This window comes from Mytilus galloprovincialis, chromosome 13 (genome assembly GCF_965363235.1).
Source record: "Mytilus galloprovincialis chromosome 13, xbMytGall1.hap1.1, whole genome shotgun sequence".
Lineage (NCBI taxonomy): Eukaryota > Metazoa > Mollusca > Bivalvia > Mytilida > Mytilidae > Mytilus > Mytilus galloprovincialis.
Window position 1 is genome coordinate 66882577 of NC_134850.1, and position 26826 is coordinate 66909402.

Below are 26826 nucleotides of genomic sequence, written 5' to 3' on the forward strand. Positions count from 1 at the left end.
TTATCAATTTTAAAAGGAACAATTTAACAGAACACAAAAACAACACATTTATTGATTTGAGTGTCTGACGTCAGAAAAATTTATACGTCACATAAATTTGTCGTTCAATGTGCGTACAAACAATTTTAAAATTTTCATGGGAATGTTAGCATACAGGGTTAAAAAATCAAAAGTATGTAAGAATAAATTTAAGAAATAGACCGAGATTTAAACTAGTCCAAAAGTTATATATAGAATTTATAAGAATCCAAAAATAGTTAATTCCAACATATTGAAATGTAAATTTATAACAGACAGACAGACCAACCGAGACATCATACATTAGCACACAATAACATATTACAACAGCTTAAATGAAATGATATTCAAACCAAAGTTCTATTCATACGCGCGTACGGTCCCTATTGTAGGAGGAAATATTTACAACTGCACTTACGGAAATATATATATATATATATATATATTAAATTATTTGATATAAGATTTCTGAAGACCTGATATCCTGTCAGATATTGTTACATGTAGGTACATCTAGGTACAAATTTCAATGATTAACTTTTTTATTATGAGTTCACCAACAGGACTTGTTTTATAACAGTTTGTGTATTTTCATTGAAAATTTTAATCACTTGCGTCCATCTGATAGGGAAAAAAATCACTAAACAACGATGTCTACACTTAAAAAGCTTTCGTTATCAATTGTTATCCCAGATGATAAAAAAATAAAGAAAGCTTTTTCGTCTCTCCCTATTTAACCTTCGTAAATTGTTATCAACTTATATATGTAATAATATAATTTCCTTCCCTGTAATTCTTTAAAATGTCGCGTGCATGGTGGATGTTGCTTTTAACAGGCCTGACTTCATGCATTGGTAAAATCGGACCGTTTGCTTCAAGGGAAAAGCAAAGTCCTACTGACACGACTAAAGGTAGTTTAATAATTTGTTTTAGCTTGTATTAGAAAATCACCAATCCCGTTCCCTTTTCACGAATGTAACCTACCGAATTAGACTATTTACTGACTTTGTAATAACATAAGCAACACGACAGGTGCTATATGGGTAGTAGGATCTGCTTACTCTTCAAGAGCACCTGAAATCACCCTCAGTTTTTGATGGGGTTAATGTTGTTGTACCAAGTCAGGAATATGACAGTTGTTGTCCATTCGTTTGATGTGTTCGATCATTTGAATTGCCATTTGATTAGGGGCTTTCCGTTTTGAATTTTCCTTGGAGTTCATTATTTTTTGTGATTTACTTTTTTTTTTTGGTTTACAATATTTGAAAGAATATTCTTGAATAGTTGACAGGTAAAGTAGTGTTGTAATTGTTCTAATCCTCCCAGTACAGTGGTTCAACCAAACAACAATTTAACAAAATATTAATGTACAAAGCAATAAACAAAAAAACAATATGATAAACAAAAACAAAATACAATCATTCAATTACAGAATCCTGAATTGGGAACGCGAGTCACCTATAAATGGTGGCCGAGTTAAATACTTAAAAAGTTGGAGGGTCCAAATCAAGTAATTTAGAATTGGAATTGTCACATATCAAAGACTTTAAAATTGAAATGTTCTGTTTCACCAAGACATAAAGGGGTATTCAACGACTGGACAATTTGATTTGGAGTCAGAGTAATGCATGTGTACGCAAACAGAAATACGTTCAATATAAATTAAGATCGATAAAGTTCTGCAGCTCTTTTCATAAATAACCTTAAGAGTAAAATATTTGCAAAGTCATAAATATAGGAATATGTGGTATAAGTGCCAATGAGACAACTCTCCAACCAAGTAACAATTTATAAAAGTAAACTATTATAGGTCAAGGTACGGCCTTCAACATGGAGCTTTGGTTCACACCGCAATTAAGGTATAAGGGGCCCCAAAAAGTACTAGTGTAAAACCATTTAAACGGGAAAAACAATTAACGGTCTAATCAATATAAAAACACGAGAAATGAGAAACACTTATGAACCACATAAACAGACGACAACCACTGAACATCAGATTCCTGACTTAGGACAGATACAAACAATTGCAGCATTTCAGTACTGTATGACTTAAGATCAATCTTAAACGTAAGCTGTTTTGTGAAAAGAGTCACCGACTCTATTTGTTTGTCTTGTATAAAGCAGGGGTTATCCATAACATATCTTCTTAAAATGTTATCTCCATGAATATTAATTTTATATTTGTTGCAGTCTCCCAATCAACCAATCAATCTATTAATCAATCAATTACGCAAGCTGACCTAAACATGTTTTTTCGCAGGTCCGATTAACTTTGGACTACTTTTTTATGTTTTTGTTTAGAGATGCTTTATGTGCTTCACTTCCAAACAGATTTGTCGCGATAGTGGCTAAGGTAATATAAATTTGAGTTCACCTTATAGGTATCTTGGTTACATATTTTGACATCTAAAATTACTTGTTAACTTTATTTTAACAGTTTATCATCATGCTTTTGTCATCTGTATATTATTAGTTTCCTTTTGCTTGTTCTCAAGATTTACATAATATCTTAACGCATCAAATTGTATTATTATTATCATTATCCTTTTGAATAGGAACTCAGATATTTACTGCGTGTGATGACACTCTGGAATGCAGTCAAACGTTGTATTGTATTCACGGCAAGTGTCGTTGTGCAGAGGAAGACTACTGGACAGGCAATGTTTGTTCTCCAAGTAAGTGTGTAGCAGACCTATACGAATCAGAATATGTCCGATTTAAATGAACTATCAATAATTCTCATAGGATACAAATGAATATGTATTTAACATTTGAACTAACAGTGTAACCTATAATATTAGCAATACTAATAATGAACAGTGTGTCAATCCTTCCCTTGCTGATGTCAGGGTAAAAGAGTTATGTTGACCGCTAAAAAGTCTATTTATCTGTAAAATACGAGAAAATTAATAAAAAAAATTGATGAATATTTATTTTTTGATCTTGAAGAAGTTTCTGTACAATCTTATTCTTATTCCATAAAGGATTAAAATATAAAATGAAGTCTAAAAAACATTTAAACGTATGACTGTCAGTTAATGCTTACTATACAACCAGTCCATTTATTTGCTCAAGATACTCTAACTTGATCATGAAAAGCTTCTGTACAAGTTAAATCAAATTTCAATGAAGATTTGGCAAAGTTAGTATGCCTTAAAAAAATGAACAACCAGACTCTATATGCTGAGATTAACCGTAAGTTTTGTAATCAACAAAGTACAATTCACTCAATGTGACGCCGCCAACGTCGAAGGCGGAATGTAACATCACTAATAAGTCGCCTCCTTGAAAAAATATTGCAGTTGCTCGACAAAAAGAATGCATACAGTCTTGGGCTAGACAAAAGTCAAAAGTGTAACTAAATACATTGGATTGTTTAGCTATATTTTAAACATACCAATGTTGTATATTTTCAGGAACAAACATCAGTGCACCATGTAACACGTCAAATGAATGTTACGGTAAACTATTGTGTCGTGATGGAACGTGTCAGTGTGAGGCCTACTTATACTGGGATGGTACAAATTGTTATAACAGTGAGTATTAAAGTTAACTAAATTAAATCGGTCTTGACATTCAAAAAAAGTTTAGACGATTGTTCAGTGTGGATATAAAGTGCAAAGTAAAACGGATTATCAACATATTAATATATTAGTTGGTTTCTGATGACTGAATAATGTTCTATGAATGATTTCAAACGTTTTAATACATGTATGTGTTTGAATTTTTAAACATTTTGTCTACAGCCTAATTGATAATGGTTTTCAGGAAAACATGTTATGTGCTGATATCTAACTTGTTACTCTCTAAATTATTCTTTGCTGACAATAATTCATTAAAAGACTACACATTTTGAAGAAGAAACCAACACAAAGGAGAGTGAACTGAGCTTTAGTGTCACCTGACGTTTTCAAAAGAAACTATCAAACCTTAATTCTTTACGGGATTCCATTTTGGATAAAAAGAAAATAAACAAACTGAAGTAAATTATAATAAAATTAGAATTTTATTTTCAGAGAAAACATGGAGACAGACGTGTGGTTCTTCGAATGAATGCGTTGAATTACTGCAGTGCTCAAATTCCACGTGTCAGTGTAGGGAAACAGACTTCTGGAATGGTGACAAATGTGTTTCTAGTAGGTCTGAAATAGAGACAGTTATATAAGTTACCATGTTCTAGTATAAAAGTATTAATAAAAAAACGAACTCTAAGGGAAATTTAAAAGGGGAAAATCCATAGAACTTGTTGATAAAATGATGAAATGAAACCAAAGTTTTAAATATAAAATTATATCAATTCTTTTAAAATCTCCTTTCAATCATTTCAATAGAATGATACCAAAGGGAATTTCTATTTCATTAGCCGAGATTAAACTGAAAACGCCATGGCAGAAAAAAGAAAACTGCAAACACACAAACAGACAAACAGACAAACAATGACTTACATAAAACACAACATAGAAAACTTAAAACTCAGTAACACGACTCCCGCCGAAAATTTGGGTGATCTCTGGATCTCCCGAGGTGTAATCAGATCCTGCTCCATATGTGACACCAGTCGTGTAGCTCATGTCATACCCGGTAATAAGTCTAAATCGGTAGGTCACATAAGTGATAAATGGGACGTTATTAGAACGTATTCGCTATCATCTAAGAAACGGATATTCTATAACGGTCGATTAACCAGTACAAATTATCGTACGAAAAAATAAACCAATAACATCATTATATTTATAGAGAAAGTTGTGTTTGAAACCTGTGCATCCAGCGAGGAATGCAAAGATCCAATGCATTGTTACAGACAAAGATGTCAATGCTTCAGCTCCGACTACTGGAATGGTTTTTCATGCTCATTAAGTATATAGTTTTAAAATTAATTAGCAAAAACACCAAGGAAAATTACAAATGGAAAGTCACCTTTCAAATGTCTATATGGAAAGCGCAAAAGTAGTATACCGCTCTTCAAAAGTCATAGCTCAACTGAGAGTAACACATCAACTGTAAGAGGAAAATAACGAAACAACAGACACACAAGTGAAACAAAAAAAACGACAATGCTAAACACACAGAAACGATCTATAAGATAACAACTGCTATTTTCCTAACTTGGTACAAGAAATTTTATGAACAAAATGGTGGGATGAACCTGGTTTTGTTGCTAGCCAAACCTCGCGCTTTCATTGCAATGTTAAATAACAATAATACAGTACAACTAAATGCAAGAACATTCAGGACAGATAAATACACAAATAACATGATCGCCAGAGAATAAAAACGTACACGTAGACCAACCTAGGACAGCACAACAGAACCATGAACTGTCCGTCACACGAAGGTATCAACGCCACAAAAGTGACGTCACGGGTAAATTTTAAAAGATTGGATATAATCACATCAAATTTATTTAAATGTGTGTACTGTTTCAGGTGTAAGTTTGGATAGTTTGGTCACATTGTTATGTTAATACCAACATCAATAAGCACTTTCAACAATTCATCTAGTATCAGTGACTATATGGTTGATATTGTTCGATTGAAAAATATGACGAGTATTCACTTTAGTCTAAAACTTTATAGTCTTTGGTGTCTATTTTCAATGAACATATATGTTATCACAATTAAGATACAGCCATGTCGTCATCATACACGATTACCTTTCATGTTGTGTGCATGTCTTCAATAAAGGCAACAGTAGTTTACTACTGTTCAGCAGTAATAAATCGATTAAGATTTGTCACTGCTATTTTTTATCAGTGTAATTTATATAATTTCCCTCTCTTTTACACAATACAGGAAAGACTATTAATTCCAAATGCACCACACATTTAGAATGCAGTGAAACTCTTCAGTGCAACTTAAACAAATGTCAATGTTCTAACAATGATTACTGGAATGAAATTTACTGTACGAAAAGTGAGTATAGCTAAATAAAGGCAATACGTTGTATCCCGCTGTTCAATAGTCATAAATTGATTTATCTGACAACAAATCCGGGTCAAAAACCAAAACTAAAGCAATACACTATGACTTGTCTAGATGATATGATAAACACTTTTTGAAGGCTTATAAGGACTAAGGAGGTAAACTTTGAACAAAAATATCTATTTTGTCGATAACCCTAATTATCATAGTTCTTATTTGATACCCTAATTTTTTGTCATTTTTTAAGCAACCACTATTAAAGTCAAACTATAAGTATTTGCCTACATAACATCAATATGTATGCGAGAGAAAAAACAGATATTATTTGTCAGACAATAACCTTAATCAATAATTGTAGTAATTAGAAATGTTACCTTATTGGAGTTATCTTAAATAGTTTTGAATAACACATACGATTTGTTTCCCAAATTGAATTTACTATGAAAGAAATATGAATCCGTTATATATCTATATCTATATTTGTTTACGTTTAATATAAGTCCAGAGGGATACACATTTCAGAGTTGGTGATAAATCAGACTATATGAATATAAGAAGAAGTGGTATGAGTGCAAATGAGACAACTCTCCATCCAAGTCAAAATGTATAAAAGTAAACCATCATAGGACAAAGTACGGTCTTCAACACAATACCTTGGCTCCCACCGAACAGCAAGCTATAAAGGGCATAACACAATTACTTGTGTAAAACCATTCAAACGGAAAAACCGATGATATAATCTATATAAATAGCAGGAAACGAGAAACACTTATAAACCACATCAACAAACGACAACTACTAGTATATATATATATATATATATATATATATTTATATTTATATTTCAAGGAAAGTCAGTAACGATGTCGTGCAAGATTGGAAATGAATGTCAGGAAGGTCTCCGTTGTCTAGAGAGTACATGTCATTGTCCAACTTCTAAATACATGAACGACAATGCATGTCTCCATAGTGAGTATTGTATTGTACTTATGGATTACATTGTATATTCCTAAAGTTGGAAACAATGCCATTGCTTCTAGAATTGTAGTATATTTATTTTTCTATATCAATCACGTAGTGTCTTATATACATCCCAAACTGTTCTAATTATTATTTTGTTTCAACCTACAATACGAAATTAAGCAGACCTAGAAAAATCCAATTGCACGAGTTCACTATCAATTCATATCTATATTTATGTTTACAACGAATTATATAACCGTAGGCGTTCGTCGGATTGTCACCTCGATTGTGAACTAGATGGCTTTTATACTAAAAGACAGACAAAATGCTGTTAAATAATTTTGAGTTTATGCATCGTAAATTGTTTATCTTAAACCTTGGATAGACGTTATAGAATGATATAAGTCGAGGATGAAAATTTGAGTCAAATCGGTGAACATGAATTTGACAGCTAGTACCCCCATTAACTTCAACTATGAGCATATCACATAATACAATATGCAACTCCGGGTTGGGTGTGGGTTAAGTGACAAAATAGTGCAATCATTTTGCTTTTAATTAATGATTACGTCGGTAAAAAATGTACTTTTGTCCTCTTTTGATTTACAGAGAAAGACCTGAATACTGATTGTGAATCATCTGTTGAATGTAAAGATACATTAAGTTGCAGTGAAGGAACATGTCGTTGCGATGAGTCAGAATTCTGGAAAGGAACAGCCTGTATTAAAAGTAATAATAAAAAGTTATCAAAAATGAAAGAACTTGAGAAATGCGAGTATCATGAATGATAAAATGACTCTTAAACAAACTCATCACATACACCAAAATTCAAATTTAGTACGCTTAACGAGCGTTTTGCCTACAAAAAAACAATTAACAAAGTTAAAAGGGCCAAATAAAGTTAGAAGTTCGAAAGGTGTATTGTATCAGATGATATGATGCACCACTTGCAGAGTAGCCAATCTCTTCCATTTACATTTGATATATGCCTCTTATGAATGTGACCTACCGAATTAGACTATTTACCGGATTTGTTATAACATGAGCAACACGACGGGTGCCACATTTGGAGCAGGATCTGCTGACCTTTCCGTACCACCTGAGATCACCCCTAGTTTTTGGTAGGGTTCGTGTTGCTTATTTTTTAGTTTTCTATGTTGTGTCATGTTTACTTTTGTTTGTCTGCTTGTCTTTTTCATTTTTAGCCATGACGTTGTCAGTTTATTTTTAATTTATGAGTTTGACTGTCCCTCTGGTATCTTTCGTCACTCTTTTATGAACAAGTTTCAATAGTTTGTATGTCTCATGTTCATCAAGCGCCAACCATCTTCTGTCAATTAATCATTTGTTCATTGGAGTAACAAAAGGAAAATTGACGTAAATTATATCAGATGCTTGCAATTTTGACAACAGCAACTGCATGAGCGATATTAATGTTTGACGATCAGTTTCCTTAACAAAATCATCTAATGATACATTAGGTCGTATCTTGTTGAATATAGAAATAACATGAGTATGATAAACGCAATCTTATAATAAAAAAGTAAATTTTGTTCTTGAACAGGGAGACGAAAAGACGAATCCTGTATGTCAACAAATGAATGCAAGGAGAACTTTCAATGTGCCAAACACCGCTGCATTTGTATAGATACACACTACTGGGATGGCTTGGAGTGTAGCTTAAGTAACTATAGTAGGAATTTAACAGAGCGTGAACAAATATCAGGCGTGAAAAGAGTGGGCGAGAGTTCTTTGTTTTTAAGACGTCTCAACATGCAGTAATTGAGATCTCCAATATATCTTAAAAATTGATTTGATTCAAGCACAAAGCAAAAAACAAAAGAATTGAAAAATAAAAAGTCAATAAGAAATGACGGAAAATACTATTAAACAGACAGCCGTAACTACACACACTGACAATGCCATTGCAGAAAACGAAAAACGATCAAAAGACAAACAAGAGTATACAAAACACAACATAGAAAAACATAAGACTGAGCCGGACGAACTCCATCTAAAAGTGTTCATTTGACCAATAAGCATAAACAAAATTAAAAAAAATCATCATGCAGTTTTTGTTTGCTTTTAGGGAAAACAATAATGGTGTCATGTAATGATTCAATTGAGTGCGCAGACAATCTTCACTGTAGAGGGTCACTTTGTGGCTGTAAAGACATAGAGTACTGGAATGGGTCTCGATGCGAGACAAGTAAGTTATAGTATTGAACTCTGAATTTGTTTGATTAATTACATTACATGTATTATTTTTGCGATATGAGTCATTTATATTGGAGTTCAGAAATAAAAACCTCTTTGTTCAAAGCCCTATGAAACGAAAATGATGATAGTGTTGTGCCGATATGGTACAAATAAGTAAAGTGTATGTGTAATAAACAGAATACCTTTAATATCTGTAAATCTCTGTATATCTGATGAATCAGTAGACAGCAATATAATAATACATGTGGTTAATACAGTAAACGGAAGTAGAAGAGAATCCTCGTGACGTCAGTCGTCCAGAGGTATTGCTTGGCATACTGTAAGATATGGACTGGTTCTTCTATGTATACATAAGCGGCACCACATCCGTCCCCTTCATGTAGAATCAGTCACATATTTAAACTAAAAAAATAAACCTAAAAACAAGATAAAATACAGCCAAGAATTTAACGCTAGTTCATAACTCGCTGATGTTGCGGGTAATAGTTAGAGATGCAAATTAAAACACTCTGTATGAAAATCAGTTTCTGTATAAAATATTGAGTTGATTAAGAAACTCAAAGTCATCCATATGAAAAGAAACGCATATACATATATCGGAACCTTCCTGGTACTGATAAAACTATTTACAGAATCCATCAAAATCTCTATTATTGAAAAATTGCTAACGAGGCCTAGGGCCCCAGCTAGCTGGCTCTTGTCTTAACTTTGGGATACCGTAGAATCGGAGGGCATTATCATTAGCCATCCAGTTTAAAATGTTCAACGGAATGTTTCTGCGCTGACTCACTGCCAAAGCAACATCTATCAAATTCCAGGGATGGTTCACCTCACAACATGACCTTGGCGAAAGAAACGGGGCATCGGACTCAAGGATTAACTGATGTGGTAAGATCCTTGAGATCGCATCACTGTTTGTGTTCGTGTCCTTTAGAAACTTGCCCGTGATTCCAAACACAACATTAGGAAGGCTTTGCCATTCTCTCAATTCCTCAATACTACCATCAAAGCAATGGCGATGATAGTGCAATTCAGCAAAACCACTGCGAATGATGGCCAATACACGGGCTGCAGCATCACCACTACCTCTATCACGACAGTGCAAGATGACAGGCAACTGTCTACGTTGTGCGATCTGCAGCATCTCCAACAAGGCCTTTTCCTGACAGTCCCGCATTCGCTGTTGACATTGCTGTGGAGTGTGACATCGCTTGCATCCGCACCTGGTTGTGAAGTCAAGGCCTATTTCGCCGACTGCTACGCACTTGTAGTTTCCCAACAGGTGGTCCAAGTCCTCAAGTTGCTTGTGACTGACTCCTCTGGCAGCAATATGGGGATGTATTCCGAATGATACATACACTGACTTTGCAGCTCCAACTTGTACTGACCAGCTGTCCCAATGTTCTGGGAATACATAGTTGGCAACTCCGTAGTAAAAGGTGTTGTTATGCTCAGCCGGAGATATTCGTGAGCTCATATGTAAAAATGTGTTAAAATGTAGTCTCTTGAGGATTAAATCTAAATGAAAATGACTGTCTACAAAGACAAATGGCTCTAGAAGTACTGGTACAGTGTCCACAATCCATGCACCCTCATAAGTAACAAATTTATCACAGGATAACAGAGACTGTTGTTGAGCAGGTCCAACTCTGCGTAATAGGCTAGTCATAATCTCCCAGTTGGTCAGACTGATGACATGGTTGGGAGGGTTAGCACTGATGTGCGACAGGCGGTCAGGACTATAGTTCTGTGCATAGAACACCAGTAGCTGTTGCTCTTGGTCACTGAAACCACTGGTGACTGTTTCATGTAATTGCCGGTCAAGTACATACTGTAACAAGCCTTCGAGATCTGTTAAGCCAAACCACGATTTAACAAGGTGAAGAGAGCCACTCACCAACTGGCACCACAAATGAAGGTGTTCTTCATCAAAGAAACAACCAATCCTATGTTCCTCTGTGTGTCTCCTGGCTAGAGAAGATGCCTGGATTTCCTGCTCACAGCAATCCCAACAGGCAGTAGCACCCGACCAAAACCATGGAAGGTGTCTCTTGAGGACATGACGGCGTGTCTTTTCCCTGGACACCATCCCACATATTGGACACTGTCGTAATCTGTTTTTCGAGACTGCTACCGCGCCGCTTCTCTCCTCATCGATCTCACTATGGTATATACCAATACTAGTATCTACACCAACACTGCTGTGTGTCTCAACAGGGCCTAGGGCCCCAGAAGCTACACCAGCAGTCTGGTAATCTGGACCTACTTCTTCAGCTGGACCTACTTCTTCATCTGGACATACGTCTTCATCTGGCCCTACTTCATCTATAACCATTAGATCTGCCACGTCAAGATCGGTACAATCGGATTTACTTTCATGCCACTCGCTGTGTGGACTCAGTGACAACACATCTTGGTCTGAACGAGACCCCTCTTCCATCCTAGAATGAGAGGAAATCAAAACATAACATGATTAGAAATACAATAGCGAAAATTATGCACATTTATTACTAAGTACGAACACGCAAAAATAAATATATACATATATACATATGAAATTATCCCACACAATATCTATTACGTTTGGTATCGTAGTGGGCATCTGATTGGCCTACCATACCTTGATGTGTGTTCAGAAGACAGAGAGGCCGAGGGCCTCTTCTCGTCATCTGTGCTGCTGAGTTCGGCATCTACAATGTCCCCATTGAAACCGTTATCTGAACTTGAAATTTCCCCCAGGTCTAAATTTTGAGGTTCATCAATGCTATTACTAGTAGCATCTAAAGCGGTAACTGTATCACACTGGGGCCCCTGTTCCAGTTCTTGTGTCAACGGAGTATGGATATAGGACGGGTCACCTAATGACTGGGGTAAAACAACACTATCAAAAGTGGGCTGATTTGCATCGAACATGCCCTGAACATTAAAGTCAACACCATAGGGTATTGTATCATCAAGATCATCCCAGCTCTCATCCATTTCACTTTCAGCTTGGAATAAGGCATGCCTAAGTCTTTTGATCCAGGTCGGGATATCCCTGTCGTTGCAAAGTTTCAACTTGTCATGGTGCACTACTGAGTCTCCTTTTCTTCCTCGGATAGTGTACAATGGGGGTCTACTAGACACGACAAGAAACGGTCCACACCATGGTGATTTAAGCTTCCGGCTCTGCCCGACTTTTGTAGTTGAGTCTGCCTTGTACACCAAATCGCCTGGTTGATATTTATGTTCAACAACCCTAAGGTCATAATCCCGCTTTTGTCTTAGTTGCGAGGTGTGAAGACTGTGCCTTGCAAATTCGTGAATCTTTTGCATCCTACCGACTAAATGTTTTACCCAAAGGTTGGGGGTCATTCTGTTCTGACCGTACTGTGGCATGCCGAGGAGAAGATGAACAGGTTGAATAGTCTCTCTACCCAACATCATTTGATTCGGCGTAAATCCAGTTTGCCTATTCACCATTGAGTGCATTGCCATAGACAAGAAAGGCAAGTCTCTGTCCCAGTTACGACAATTTTTCTCAATAAAACATCTAATCATGGCCAATACAATGGTATTGTACCTCTCTACCTGGCCATTTGATGATGGATGATACGGGGTTGTTCTGGTTTTGGCAATTTCCAAGGCATCACATAGTGTTTTAAATAAGTCACTGTCAAAGTTTCGTCCTTGGTCAGTGTGGATTTCCAAGGGACACCCAAATGTCACCACGAAATGCACAATAAATTTCTCAGCAATCAACTTCGCAGTCTGTTCAGGTAACGCAGCCATCTCTACCCATTTTGTGAACTGATCCACCATCATCAAAACATAATTATTGCCGCTATTACTTGTATTAAAAGGTCCAAGAATATCAAGATGTACTCTCTCCATTGGATACCCAGCGTGGAACTGCCCAAGTGGTGCTCTAGGTTGCACATGCGCCTTTTTATTTTGACTACAGGTGGCGCAAGTACTAACATAATCGTCACAATCTTTGCGCATGTTATACCACAGGAAAGCCTGCTTTAACTTATCGAGCGTTTTTTTCTGACCCAAGTGTCCTGATGTTTTGGTGTCATGACAATTTTTAAGCACCTCTCCTTTTAATTCCGATGGAACAACTAAACAAAGACCTTGGCGTGCTGGACAACCTATGAATTTATAGTATAGAACATGGTTAAACATGACAAAGCAAGGTCTACACAACCAAAGCGACCTAGTTGCCCTACTTTGCAAACGTAGTTCAGCCTGTGTTGGCTCGACGTCTTCCTCCATCCATTTTAATATTGGAGCCAACTCAGGGTCTTCTTGCTGAAATATCTTTAACTGTTCAGGTGGGTATTCAGGTGCCCAGTTGCTACATGGATTGCCATCAGCATATGGTAGAGTATCGTCTAAACTTGGTGATGGATCTGAATGACAATCCCCTGCCAGAGCCGTGGGCTCTTGGTCAGTGGACATGTCCTTATCATTTTCAGCCACTACTGAAACCGTGCGTACTGATGCTATCACTGACTTAGTAGCCAATGGAATCACGTCGTCTACGTCATTTCCGAATCTGCTCCACTGTTCGTGAGCTCGTAGGCAATATTTGCAACCATGACATGGCAGTGTTGTAGGATCAAGTCCTGCCCTATAGCAGTCACATTCAGGAACATCGTCTGGGATGCGACTTAGACCATCAGCGTTACAATGCTTCTTTCCTGGACGATGGATGATCTCCATTTCAAATGATGACAATTCTTCCAACCATCGCGCTAGTTGTCCTTCAATATGCTTGAAACGCATTAGCCATACCAAACTGTTATGATCAGTGCGTAAAATAAAACGTCTACCAAGTAAGTAGTGACGGAAATGCCGACAAAACTTAACAACGGCCAGTAACTCTTTCCTTGTTGTACAATAACGACGCTGAGGCTTCAATAGAACGTGGCTTGCAAAGCATATAACCCTTTCTTCACCATTTTGTAATTGTGATAAAACTGCACCTATGGTGGTGTCAGATGCATCTGTATCTAATATGAATTTATCATTGGCATTAGGATATGTCAGGCAAGGTGCACTTATTAACGCCGTTTTTGACTGTTGGAACGCCTTTTCGTGACACTGTTGCCATTCAGCTTCTCCTGTCTGGTGAGCAAGGTCGTATAGACATGCAGTCATTTCTGCATAGTTGTGCAGGTGATCCCGGTGGTAATTGACAAACCCTAGGTATGACATGAGTTCTTTCTTTGACTTGGGAGTTGGCCACTTTTTCACTGCTTCTATCTTAGATGGAGAAACGGAGATGCCATTAGCACTCACCAGTTTTCCTAAAAACTCAACTTCAGGCTGAAACAGTTGACACTTCTTTGGTTTCAGCTTCAGGGTATACTGTCTAAATCTTTCAAATGCAGCCCTCAAATTAATGAGACCATCCTCGAAGTTGCGACCGAGAACCACGACATCATCAAGATAAACTAACACCTGTGTCCAAGTAAGTCCTCTCAAAACGAGTTGCATGGCCCGCTGAAATGTTGCTGGGGCGTTACAAAGGCCCATTCCCATTCTGGTGTGCTCGAACAACCCATATCTTGTAATGAACGCCGTTTTCTTTCGGTCTTCTGGCTCAAGCTCAATCTGATAATAGCCACTGGCAAGGTCAAATGTACAGAACGTGGTGGTGCCTTTGAGTGAGTCCAAGCAATCCTCAATAACAGGAATAGGGAAGCAATCTTTTATTGTTCTGTCATTTAAAGCTCTGTAGTCGATGCACCAGCGCACGGTTCCATCTTTCTTTCTTACCAGCACTGGAGCTGAGGCCCATTCAGAAGATGATGGCTCAATGACACCTGCTTGTAACATCTTGTCAAGGTGCTGCTGTTCGAGATCTTGGAATCCAAGAGGTGTTCTTCGCATCCGGTGTTTAACTGGAGCGTGGTCTTTGGTATCTATTTTATGCCGGACAGCTGTAAGGCATCCGAGATCTAGGTCGTGCTGTACAAATACATCCTGGTATTCTATTAATAACTTCTTGAGTTTTAACTTATCATCTTGACTAATTACATGCTTTATAGAACGTTCATACAGGTCTGTTAAATGGGATGGCAACGTAGACAATTCTTCTTGGCTTAAACCTGGTGCCGTGGGCACCTGGGTTTGTGTTTCTACGATGCCACGACGGACATCTGGAGTTCGATTTTCACTTTCTTCCGAAGTCTCCTCCATTATACTGTCAATCTCTTCTAAATGACCTATCGGTGTACCCTTTTTAATACGTATGTAACGATTCCCATCATTTAAAATAGTTACAGGGCAAGATTTGCCTTTTCCGACAACATGCGAAACTAAAACTCCACTGGCAAGAGAGCATGGTTCCAAAATAAACTCATGTTCGGATCCTCTGTGTGTATCTATGCTGAAGATCATCGTTGAATTTGGCGGGACTGTAATTGTACGTTTAATGCAGACTTGTTGAGAAGCACTATCATCAGATCCAGTAACGAATGAGGCAGGTATAACTCTGTTGTTAACTGTAAGTGATGGAGTGCTGAGGTTGATGACTGCACCAAGCGTATCCAGAATATCTAGACCTAGAATGACATCATCTGTAAGTGGTGCCCTACACACGTCCCACCTTATTTCTAATCCATCTATATTCAGGAGTGTGTTCCTAATAATCTTGCCAATGACCAGTTGCTCGCCCAAACCACGTAGCGTCACTGTTTCGGAACATTCTATATTCTCCGGTATTAATTTCTCGTTGACGAGTGTAATCATAGCTGCTGTATCAACAATCATACTTGCATTTTGTTGAAATACTGTTCCCCGTACTGCCAAACTTTTCCCAATTGTACGTCTTATAACAATATCAGACGAAGCCGTGGGCCTCGGTTCTGATTTGTCGGGTGGTATTTTCCCTTGGCCATGTGATTTTAGAGTCGAGTGTTGGCCTACCGGCTCGACCCGTTGGCATTTAAAGACTCAGTTGTTGGAGTAGAGTTTGGATAAGCTCTGTCGCCAGGTGAAGGGGACCGTTGTTTAAAGTAGCCTTGATTTCTAGAATTTGGTCGTGGTGATGGCGAACGTTGACGTTGAGGACTAAATGACCTCTGTTGGGGACTATATGACCTTTGTTGAGGACTATATGAACTTTGATTAGGAGGTGGTGTAGGTGATCGATACGCATTGTACTTAGGTGGTGTATATCTTTCGGGAGACCTACCACGTGTATGTTGATCAGAAGAAAGCATCACCTCTGTCAATTTGGTCACAAGTTGAGTCAAGTTCCTTACTTCCTTTTCCAATGGACTATTAACAGTACTAGCACTTTCTGTGTCCTGTGATTTACCAGCGCTATCAGCAAATGAGACCTGTCTGTGAGCAAAATTTGGACTTCTAGATCCATAAATAGCCTTCTGATTCGCTATGGACGTTTTCATGATTTTCAACGCCTTATTGATGGACTCTGGGTTCCTTTCAATCACGTGACGGGCAGCCTCTTTGTCCTTGCAACCTCTGAGGAATGCCTCTGTGCCAATTTGATCAATGACAGAATTGTCACATTTATCATACCCATCCATTGCAACAAAATGGACCCGTTCAGCAAACTCCTCCAGTGTTTCACTGTCTTGCTGCCTCACATACTGCAACTGGCGTCTTGCTGATACAGGTTCGTCCTTTTTGCTGAAACGCTGTTTCAGTGCTTTCCTTAAAGTCTTATAGTCATCATCGATGTTGACCTTTCTTGCATATTCTAAAGCCACATCAGCTAGACAGTCCAATAGTCGGCAAACTTTCTTCCTATTTTCCCATTGTCTCCTTCCTGCTGTTCTTTCAAACTGATAGATAAAGGCTTCCCACGTAAGAAAACCTCTTCCTGTGAAAACTTGCATTTTAGGAAGCTGGGGACTTCTACTCCTGTCTCTCGCCCCAGAGTTTTCCTGCCACCTAGAGCACTCCCTATCAAGAGAGGAGTCTGACGAAGAGCTGTGGCTTCGTTCCTTTTTTTTTTAGTGCGTGATCTTGAAGACCTGCTAGTGTCAATTTGCATTGGTGACGGGCCTGTGGATGCTACTGTTGTCATCACAGGGGTCATAAACGCAGGCGGAGGCTGTTGTATCATTGATCCTATATGAGGGTACAGAGCTGGTCTACTCTGTACTAAGGACGCTGCATATGATTCGCTACTTGTAGCTGGTGCAACGTGTAAAGGTGTACTAACATTGATACCCTGAGATACATATGGTGTACCAACATAGGACGGTGCACAAGTAGCCGTTGCTGGAGTTATGTTGGGGTTTGTATTCAGTGGATACTCCCTCTATGCCTTTGAATGGATGCTGTGTTACCATACCTGAGTTTGTCCCGTGCAGAGCCGGGGGCCCTGGCACGCTTCCCTTGTCACTCAGTAGTGGCAACGAACCTTGCATATGATAGATCTCCTGGTCACTACCAACACTTTCTGGCATGCCTTTGCCCTGAATCTGTTGAAACAACAATGTATTGTGCAGAGCCGGGGGCCCTAACACATTACCTTTGTCACTCGATACTGGAGTTGTACCTGCCTTAGATTCAGGCTGTGTAGTCTCATCAATTGACATAATTGGCGAGAGACTAAATGCTGGAGGCTTATTTTGCAGTAATGGAGTACTGGCAATATATGGACTAGCTTCAGATTTCTGTTTAACAGGAGTATCCATAGAAGGGAGCTTGACTTCCTTATTTCTCTTGTTAATCAAATCGCTAACACTTGATGCCATCTGCTGAAATGAACCTGGGTGTTCAAATGCACTCTTGAATTGCACGGTACTTGCCTCATCATTAGCAGCAGCCATTTTGTCTAGCCGCCTTCCCAAGGCATTAAACTTATCCGATGTTAACTCTTCTAAACGTTTACCGTTAGCATCAATCTTCTTGTCAATTCTCTGTTCTGACCGTTGCACTTGTTGGGATATTGCCACTATGTTTTCTGTACTGATTTTTGTTGCTTCTTTTTGTTCAGCTTGAATATTTAACAAACCATGGAAAATCTGTTCAATGCGATCCTCACTTTGTTTCACCCTGCTTTCAGTCTCAACAGCTCTTATTGCATTTGCTTTTCTATCCGCCTGAAACTCTTGGTATAGCTGTTCCAATGACATTTTGGTATTTTCAGCTGGTTCTGTCAAAGTAGTATCAGCTATATTTTCTTTTGTGAATATGTCATCTTGTATCAACTCCTCTGTTTCAATGTTTTCCTTCAGTTCATTCTCATCCCCAATTCCTGCCATGTTGTCTTTATTTCAAATTACAATATTCTTAAATATTTCAAATTACAATATTATGCAACTCAAAACAATATTATAATTTGCACTGAGTAATTACTCAAGGCAAATAAATCTCAAAATCACAACTTTTATGTGCGACTCATGACATAAACAATGCAGCTTTTTTATAAAAGCTACTACTTTTACAATTTCAAAAATGCAGGCAACAAAATAGGATAGAACTGGAACAGAGACTCAGTTGACACACTGTACTTTATTATACGGTGTATAATATGTTACTCATAAAATATTTATGAGTGTATATACTTTTTTTAATATAAAATATCAGTCCAAGTTCAGTATAAAATATTATACGAAACCAATCTACTTCATCTACTGAAATGAAGACTGTTTCCGGTTTGCGTCTGCGCAATGGAGTTTTGCAGACAAATGACTTCCGTGAAGAAGGACCTAATGGCGATAACCGGAAGTTCCTAACCTTATCTGATGAAAAATATAAAATATGAAGATTTCATACGTGCTAAACTGTAAAAATTTGATGAAATTTAATCTACAATCAATCTGATGTAAATTTATGGTAATGCGCACGTAATGAATTTACAAAAAATGAAGTATTAAAAGTTTTCAAATCTGCAAAGGCGCCCTCGTGGAGTCCGCCTCACTTGCTAAAAATTTATTCGTTCTTTGTCGTACGACGCCAATGTTGTGCCGATATGGTACAAATAAGTAAAGTGTATGTGTAATAAACAGAATACCTTTAATATCTGTAAATCTCTGTATATCTGATGAATCAGTAGACAGCAATATAATAATACATGTGGTTAATACAGTAAACGGAAGTAGAAGAGAATCCTCGTGACGTCAGTCGTCCAGAGGTATTGCTTGGCATACTGTAAGATATGGACTGGTTCTTCTATGTATACATAAGCGGCACCACAATAGTGAACCAATTCATAGTTTCGAAACCCTTCACTGTCTATAACAGCATCGTAATTTTTAATTTAGTATTTATCTGGAAAAATATTTTAATTAAAAAGTAAAACAACAAAACTTCCGAACTCAAAGGAAAATTGAAAACGAGAAGTCTATTATCATATGTAAATGTTTAAAGCTCAAACACATATAGCGTTTCCCGTTTTAAGATATATTGATGATGTTCTTGCCATTAACAATCCGAACATTTCTGATTGGGTTCCATAAATATATCCCATAGAACTAGAAATAAAAAATAAACAACAGACACTGCTTCCTATGCCTCATTTTAGACTTATATCTCGAATTTGACACACACAGTCATCTCAGTACCAGAATCTATGACAAATTTGACGATTTTAATTTTGAAATTATAAATTTCCCCATCTTAGTAGCAATATACCAAATTCAACTGCATGTGGAATATACATTTCCCAACTTATTCGATATTCAAAAGCTTTTAGCTCCTACTCAGACTTTGTAAAACGTCACCAGTGTCTGCGCAGAAAGTTGATGAAATAGAGGTATGTCACAGAACGTCTCGTCCTTTTTCTAAAAAAAAGTTCATCGGAAGGTACCAAGACCTTGTTGATAAATATTCCGTATCAACTTCACAAATAATACATGATGGTCTTGATGTATATATTCTGCGTAGTGACGTTGTTTATCATCTTAACAATGTGTTATATTATTCTTTCATTTGTCTTTGTTCTATTATTAATATTACATAGTATCGATATCCATTTGATATGGCTCGGTACTTATACATCCCGTCAATGATAATACTTTGAACGACAAACGACAAAATTATTTTAATCGCGTAGTGGCATTAACCATTTGTGGATTCTTAAAAGTTCTAAAGAACTTCTGGATAATTTTAAATCTCGGTCTATTTCTGAAATTAATTCTAACAACGTTAGACATGTGGAATTATAAAATTGTTTTGAATAAAATTGAACGACAAAATTTCTCCCTATGTGACGTTTTAATTTTCTGACGTCAGACACGCGAAGCAATGAATGTGTTTTTAATTTGATAGATTTGTGCTTTTTTGTAAAATTGTTTGTTGTAACACAGTGATGACTGCTGTACCCATATTTTGACTATTTAATTTATGTCTGTTTTGTTCACGCATCGTTGTAAATATAACGGAATTTGACGACACTGTCGTACAAGTGAGAGGTTTAGCCTATAAAACCAGGTTCAATCCTCCATTTTCTACATATTGAAATGCTTGTTCCAAGTCAGGAATATGAAAATTGAGTTCAGTATTTTTGTGATTTTACTTTTTTCCAATAGAAAACAATTGTCATTTTTTTACGTCTCAAATAATGGCCTTTCTGAAATAGTTCTGATTTCGACTAAACTTTATGATAATTAAGACTTCTTTAATCCTGCATGGATTTTTTTTCTGATTGTGTTTTTAATTTTTCATCAACATGACCCAATAAACAACTCCTGCTATCCCAGAAAGCTTCTGTCATAGTTATATCATATATTGATCCTGCTTTCTTGGTTACATGAATATATGACGTTTGGGAAAGAAGGGACATTTGTTTTCGGTCATTGTGTTTGTCAGTATTTTGATCTGAAACATATATGATTAATGTGTTTGTATTAAATTAACTTTTTATAATATTATTGTCAAGCCGAATAACGATTATGATACAGTTCCGTGTTCAAAGAAAATGGATATTTGATATGTCGAGCGGGGCATGATTTCATATGGACACACATTCTTTCTTTCTATGTTAGAGTCCACCTGTTGGAGATTAAATGTGTAGGTGTTTTCAATAGTGTATCTGGTAAAACGGTTCACACGAGGGTATGTTGTCACAAAAAACTTGTTACTCCCCATCACACGTTGTGCTTTAACCTTGTCTGACTTTCTTGAAATCTGCTCTCCTTCATTGTGGTTTTTTCATTTTCATTTCTGGTTTATTTTGGAGGAATGGAGTGTCGGGAATCGAGAAGTGGTATTTTTGGAGATACATTCTGTCATTACTGTTCATATTTAATATATTCGACCAAAAAATCATTTAATCATCCATTTTCAGGAAAAGATGTCAACAAGAAATGCTTGGAAACAAAAGAATGCCAGGATAGCCTGTATTGTGCTCGTGATATCTGTCAATGTCCAGCTACAGACTTTTGGAACGGGTCTTTATGTGTCTTAAGTACGAAGGGATTAATGTTAAAGCAAACTTATATAAAAGTTATCCAGAGAAAAGAGCCAAATTTGAAATATGACTCATCAGGGACCCTCAGATCAAAATATTTATAAAGCCAAATAAGTATAAAGTTGATGAGCTTTGAGAGTCCAAAATTCTAAAAACACTGAACTGCAAAAAACAACCGCCAACATATATAAAAACGGCATATATTGAAAAAAAAGACTAGTTTGTACGATTACATTTATCAAGTATACTTTGCTTTTTTACTGTGTTCTAGTTGGCATTAATTCAAATGCTTAAACATTTGTATGTACTTGCAAAACTTATCTGTTCAAATTTACTGTCATAGGTTAAAGCTCAATCAACGTTTGTTACTCTAAATAGAACACATTTTCATGATACGATGTTTTGATTTAGTATGAAAATAATAATATAAGAGTTGATTTCATAGGAACATAGTATAAGTATTATATTTTAGAAACGAACTTTAATGGAACATGCAAATCTCCAACGGAATGTTGTGACACGTTACAGTGCAGAGATAGTCTATGTATTTGTTGTGAAACAGACTACTGGGACGGACAATTTTGTGTCAAACGTAAGTTTTAATTCTTTGTATGCACACAATACATTGTACATAGTATGATAAGTTTGATTACACAAATTTTGGTATTATTGTGAGTGCTGTATAATTAAACAGTATTTTTTATCAAATGAATGTTTCCAAAAGCTAATAGATGCTCCTTGTATCCTATAGCTCATCGAGTATTGATACAGCCAAGTTTAGAACGTTCCCGATTAAGGAAAACCCAGGAAGCTTTTCAGCCACACCTTAATTCGTAAAGTATTGTTTTGATTTGAATCAAGACGGAAATGCGATGTGTTTCGGTTTGCAATATTTTAACTCAATCCCGAACCCCAACCCTTACAAAAACAAACTGACAAAAAGCTAATGTCAACACTAGACTATCATTAAATGTAGTTAACAATAATTGAATTGATCGATGTTCAAATATATCTAGCATTTTCAAAGACGCAAATTGCATCATAAAATAAAGAGACTAGGTCCGTCAAGATGGTAAGCATCTCCTGCTATGTATGAAATAGGTTATCTCTGTGGTATTAGAGGATAGTTCACATTATTTTAATGAGAATCACTTGAAGGGAAAACTGTTTTTACAGTTTTATTGTGTAAATTACTTATTTTATTAAATAGAATGCAGACTGGAAAATGTCTACTTTTCTTTCGAAAAAAAAATAGAATCATATCAATTTTATATTTTTCAGGAAAAGACTATAACGGTTTGTGCAGTAATCATTCAGAATGTATGGAGGAGTACACTTGTCACAACAAGTGTGTGTGTCTTGATACTGCATATTGGAATGGTCATACATGCAGTGAGTTTAATATGAAGTAGATAATAACATTATTAAATAAGGATTTGTCACATAGGTTTCTAACATCAATATGTTTAATTATTGATTGGTGTACTTACCACTTTTGTGTTAACATTAGTTATCATTTATACTAAAGTAAATGAACAGTTTACAAAACTTTGAAAATTTCGAGTAATTAAGGGTTTTTTCTACACCAAACATTGAGAATGAAAATGGGAAATGTGTCAAAGAGACAACAAACTGGCCACCAGACAACAGCCGAAGGTCACCAATGCAGCGAGAAACTTCCGCACCCATAGGCGTCCTGTAGCTGGTCCCTTAACAAATATGTATACTAGTTCAGTGATAATGGACGTCATAATAAACTCCGAATTATTGCGAACAAAAATGTTATCAAGTAAAAATTCAAGTGCAGATCAAAGGATGTCAAAATGACATAGTTCTTTTGTATGCTGCAACTAAAAAATGACCAAAAAGAGTTTGAACATATTAATTCTCATTCTGACTTTTTAAATGCCCACTTAATTAGCTGTTTGAATATTTTCTTGTATTTAGAAAAACATTTCAGAACTTTTAGACTTGTGCGAATTTGTAATTTCTTCGTACTTTATTTGGCCTTTTAACTTTTTTGTTATTTGAACGTACATAACTATAAGCCTAGATTCTTTTAAGAGATTTTCTTGGTTACAATTAAAAGATGTTAAACAGTTTTATTGAGGTTGTTTAAATACATTTGTTCGTTTTGATTAAGTGCCACTAACTGAATGTGAAGACGTCAAATCTGACTGGGATGGTGTGCATACTGTAAGGCCAATCGGAAGTCCGTCCCCAGTTGACGTGTACTGTGTCATGAAGGGAAGTGAGAAATGGACGGTAAGTCTAACCAATTACTAGTACTATTACTTGTTACGTAATTGGACTAACAAACCACAAGCAAAATCTGAGTCGTAATCATGATTTGTTTTGTTTGTTTCAAATGTTAAGCATCATTTAGTATTTTTTAATTTTACTTTTAAGACTAAAATGGACCTCAAACTAGAAGTCTAAATGAAATGTTAAGTTATAAGACAGCCAATCATTGATATGATCCATTTTCGTTTTAAAGGTTATACAGAGAAGGGAAAGTGGAACAGTAAACTTTTACAAAGGCTGGTCGGATTATAAATCTGGATTCGGGGATGTTGAGGGCAATCATTGGCTTGGTAAGACAATGCCGGTGTTAGTAAATAATACACATCTGTGTTTTTAATAATCACCGAACAGAGTTAGATTCATGTGCATCAATTATCCGCCATGCAAAACTATTTAATTCTATTTACAAAATCGACATAATGAAAAAGCGAGCTGCTATCGTGTCAATTTTACCAGCAAAAAGAATACAACGAGTAATATTTCGCATTTTCAATTAAAACCTGGTGCTTATTTGCCAAATTTATACTCATTTGAAGATCAGTTCTAAATCATTCTATTACTATTATGTAAAAAGAAGTTAACAAAAATACCAGACTCTAAGAAAAATCTAAAATGGAAAGTCCATAATCAAATGACACAATCAAAATATCGAACACATCAAACGAATGGATAACAACTGCCACATTCCTGACTTGGAGAAGACATTTTGTTGTGTAGAAAATGGTGAATTAAATGCAGTTTTTTTAATCGAAATGCAGGTAATGACAACATCCACTACATATCCTCTAGTGGGCAGCATGAGTTACGTGTTGAGTTAACGGATTGGAATGGATTAACTGCCTATGCTGAATATTCAACACTTATGATTGGAGATGAAAGTAGCAAATACGTACTTACAGTCGGTGGATACTCTGGGACAGCTGGTAATATTTAACGGGAACAACCAAGAACTAATTTGTACCTTATTACTAATTGCAAAATAAATTTGTTCACATAATTCAATTTCGAAAGTACAATAACCGATAGTTTCATGCGAACAGCATATACCCCGGGCATTGGTATTCATTAGAACATAATGAAATATAAGTGGTGTTAACGAATGAGTTTCAAGTAGTATTTGAATAATAGTTACCTGAAGCGTTCTTGGCTTAAATTATCAAATGTCTCCAGCAGCTAGGTTAACATGTTAATGTAATAGGTATTGTCGACTTGACAATGAGCCCTAAGGGGGTACAGAACATAATTAATAAGGGAGTGTTGGTACCCCCTTAAATTAACAGAGTTACAGGAGACAGATAATATCATAAGCAAAAAATGCTATAGCTATCCATTTTAGCAATAATATTCATCCAAAGAAACCAATTACAATTATTTACCATTTGATCGTATCTTAAGAAATAGTCTCATGCCAAATGCAAATTCTGAAAACGTCTGTGCAATTAAACTTCTTAAAAACGTTTGCAATAGTAACGAATATATGCCTTTTATGGACGTCAAAGTAAAGAACTGACACATACAAAAGCCTTGCTAAATCAAAGGTCAAATTACGTAAATCATAAAGTAAACAACATATTTCAAATCAATAACATTCAGGGTGAATATTTATATCAAAACCAGTTTGAATAGTCCAAAATTGAATACACAACCATGTATTTTATTAATATTTATTTTTTAATTTTTTTATACAGGAGATTCCTTACAGCACAATAATGGCCAAACCTTCCAAACAAAGGATGGTAATACTGGTTACTCGACATCATGTCAGGGTGCATGGTGGTACGCAGGATCATGTTCCTATACAAATCTTAACGGACAATATAATAGAGGAAATCCTTATTATGGACAGCAACAAACAACCTCAATGACGTGGTATCATTGGAAAAATAATTTTATTGCGCTGAAAGAATCAACCATGATGATCAGACGTAAATGATAGAAACAATGCATTGTAGTTTTCGTTTTTGTAGAAGATGTATTGTTGTTTATCAAGTTTTGGCAATTTATTGAAATGGTTTATTATAACATTGGTGCAAATACATCATTTGTAATGATACATATTGAAAGTGGATTTGCTTTGCTTAATGAATTCTGGAATAAAGGAATAAGATAAAATAACAGATAAAAGGTGTTAACAAAAATATAGAGATGTGGCATGATTTCAAATTAGACAGCAATTTATCAAAAAGTGAAGGTAAATGACAAGACTTGTGACAGTCATCGTACGGTCTTCACCAATAAGAAAACCAGTACCAAATGAATATAATATTATCATAATATTACAGTATAATATAAAACTATTATAAAGAAAACAAATCTCTACAGACATGCAGTCAATTTTCGATTTTCCTTCTATCTCATACACATGCTATGATGTGGTCATCTGTTCAGAAATCAGCCATGATATTGTTTTATCCTAAAAAAAAAACACACATGGAGGTTAACTTTGATTTGAGGTAAAGATCGAAAGACTTTTTGAAAATGACCAGATATAAAATAAATTGAAGGACAAAGCAAGGTGGCCTTGTACCTTTGTCACGCCGCTAACTCTAAATAGCCTTAGGTGATTCACTCTAATACATCATATGGAATAAAGATATAAAAGTTTATGTAAATTATCAGAGTTATGAGTGTTGTCCACGTTCATGAGAATAAAATTTAAGTAGATTTTCAGGCTCAAGTAGGATATAAGGACAAATAGTTCCGGTTAAAAATATATGCATACGCTCAAGAAATAGAAAATCATACCGCAAAGATATTTTGAAATCTTACTAAATGTATTCAAATAACGTTGAAGTTGTTTCTAGCAGTGAGGTCGGCAGTCGTAAGTCGGCACTTATTATTGAGTAAATGTTCCCTAAAAAGTGAGGTACGCAGGTCGCCAGTCGGCAATTATTAATGAGTAAATGTTTACTTAAATGTAATATCGGCAGGTCGGCAGTCGGCACTTATATGTAAATGTTTACTAAAATACTAAGGTCAGAAGGTCGACAGTCGGCACTTTTTGGTAAATGTTTATTA

The 26826-nt window shown here is 36.1% G+C and overlaps 1 protein-coding gene and 1 long non-coding RNA gene across 2 annotated transcripts; one reads left to right on the top strand and one right to left on the bottom strand.

The window, feature by feature from the left end:
• Positions 1 to 789: 789 nt before the first annotated feature.
• Positions 790 to 25948, top strand: LOC143056402 (uncharacterized). Its single transcript, XM_076229492.1, has 17 exons — positions 790 to 929; positions 2574 to 2693; positions 3435 to 3554; positions 4035 to 4154; positions 4756 to 4875; positions 5811 to 5930; positions 6789 to 6908; positions 7512 to 7631; positions 8467 to 8586; positions 8992 to 9111; positions 21382 to 21501; positions 21977 to 22096; positions 22786 to 22896; positions 23648 to 23769; positions 24002 to 24098; positions 24567 to 24731; positions 25497 to 25948. The coding sequence occupies exons 1-17, from the start codon at positions 821 to 823 to the stop codon at positions 25739 to 25741; spliced, it is 2169 nt and encodes a 722-aa protein (XP_076085607.1). The 5' UTR covers positions 790 to 820; the 3' UTR covers positions 25742 to 25948.
• LOC143057202 (uncharacterized) lies at positions 9290 to 19281 on the bottom strand. The gene is made up of 2 exons (XR_012972665.1): positions 19108 to 19281; positions 9290 to 11563 (listed from the first exon to the last, which is right to left on the bottom strand). It is a non-coding gene; the product is annotated as an uncharacterized LOC143057202 (long non-coding RNA).
• Positions 25949 to 26826: the final 878 nt, after the last annotated feature.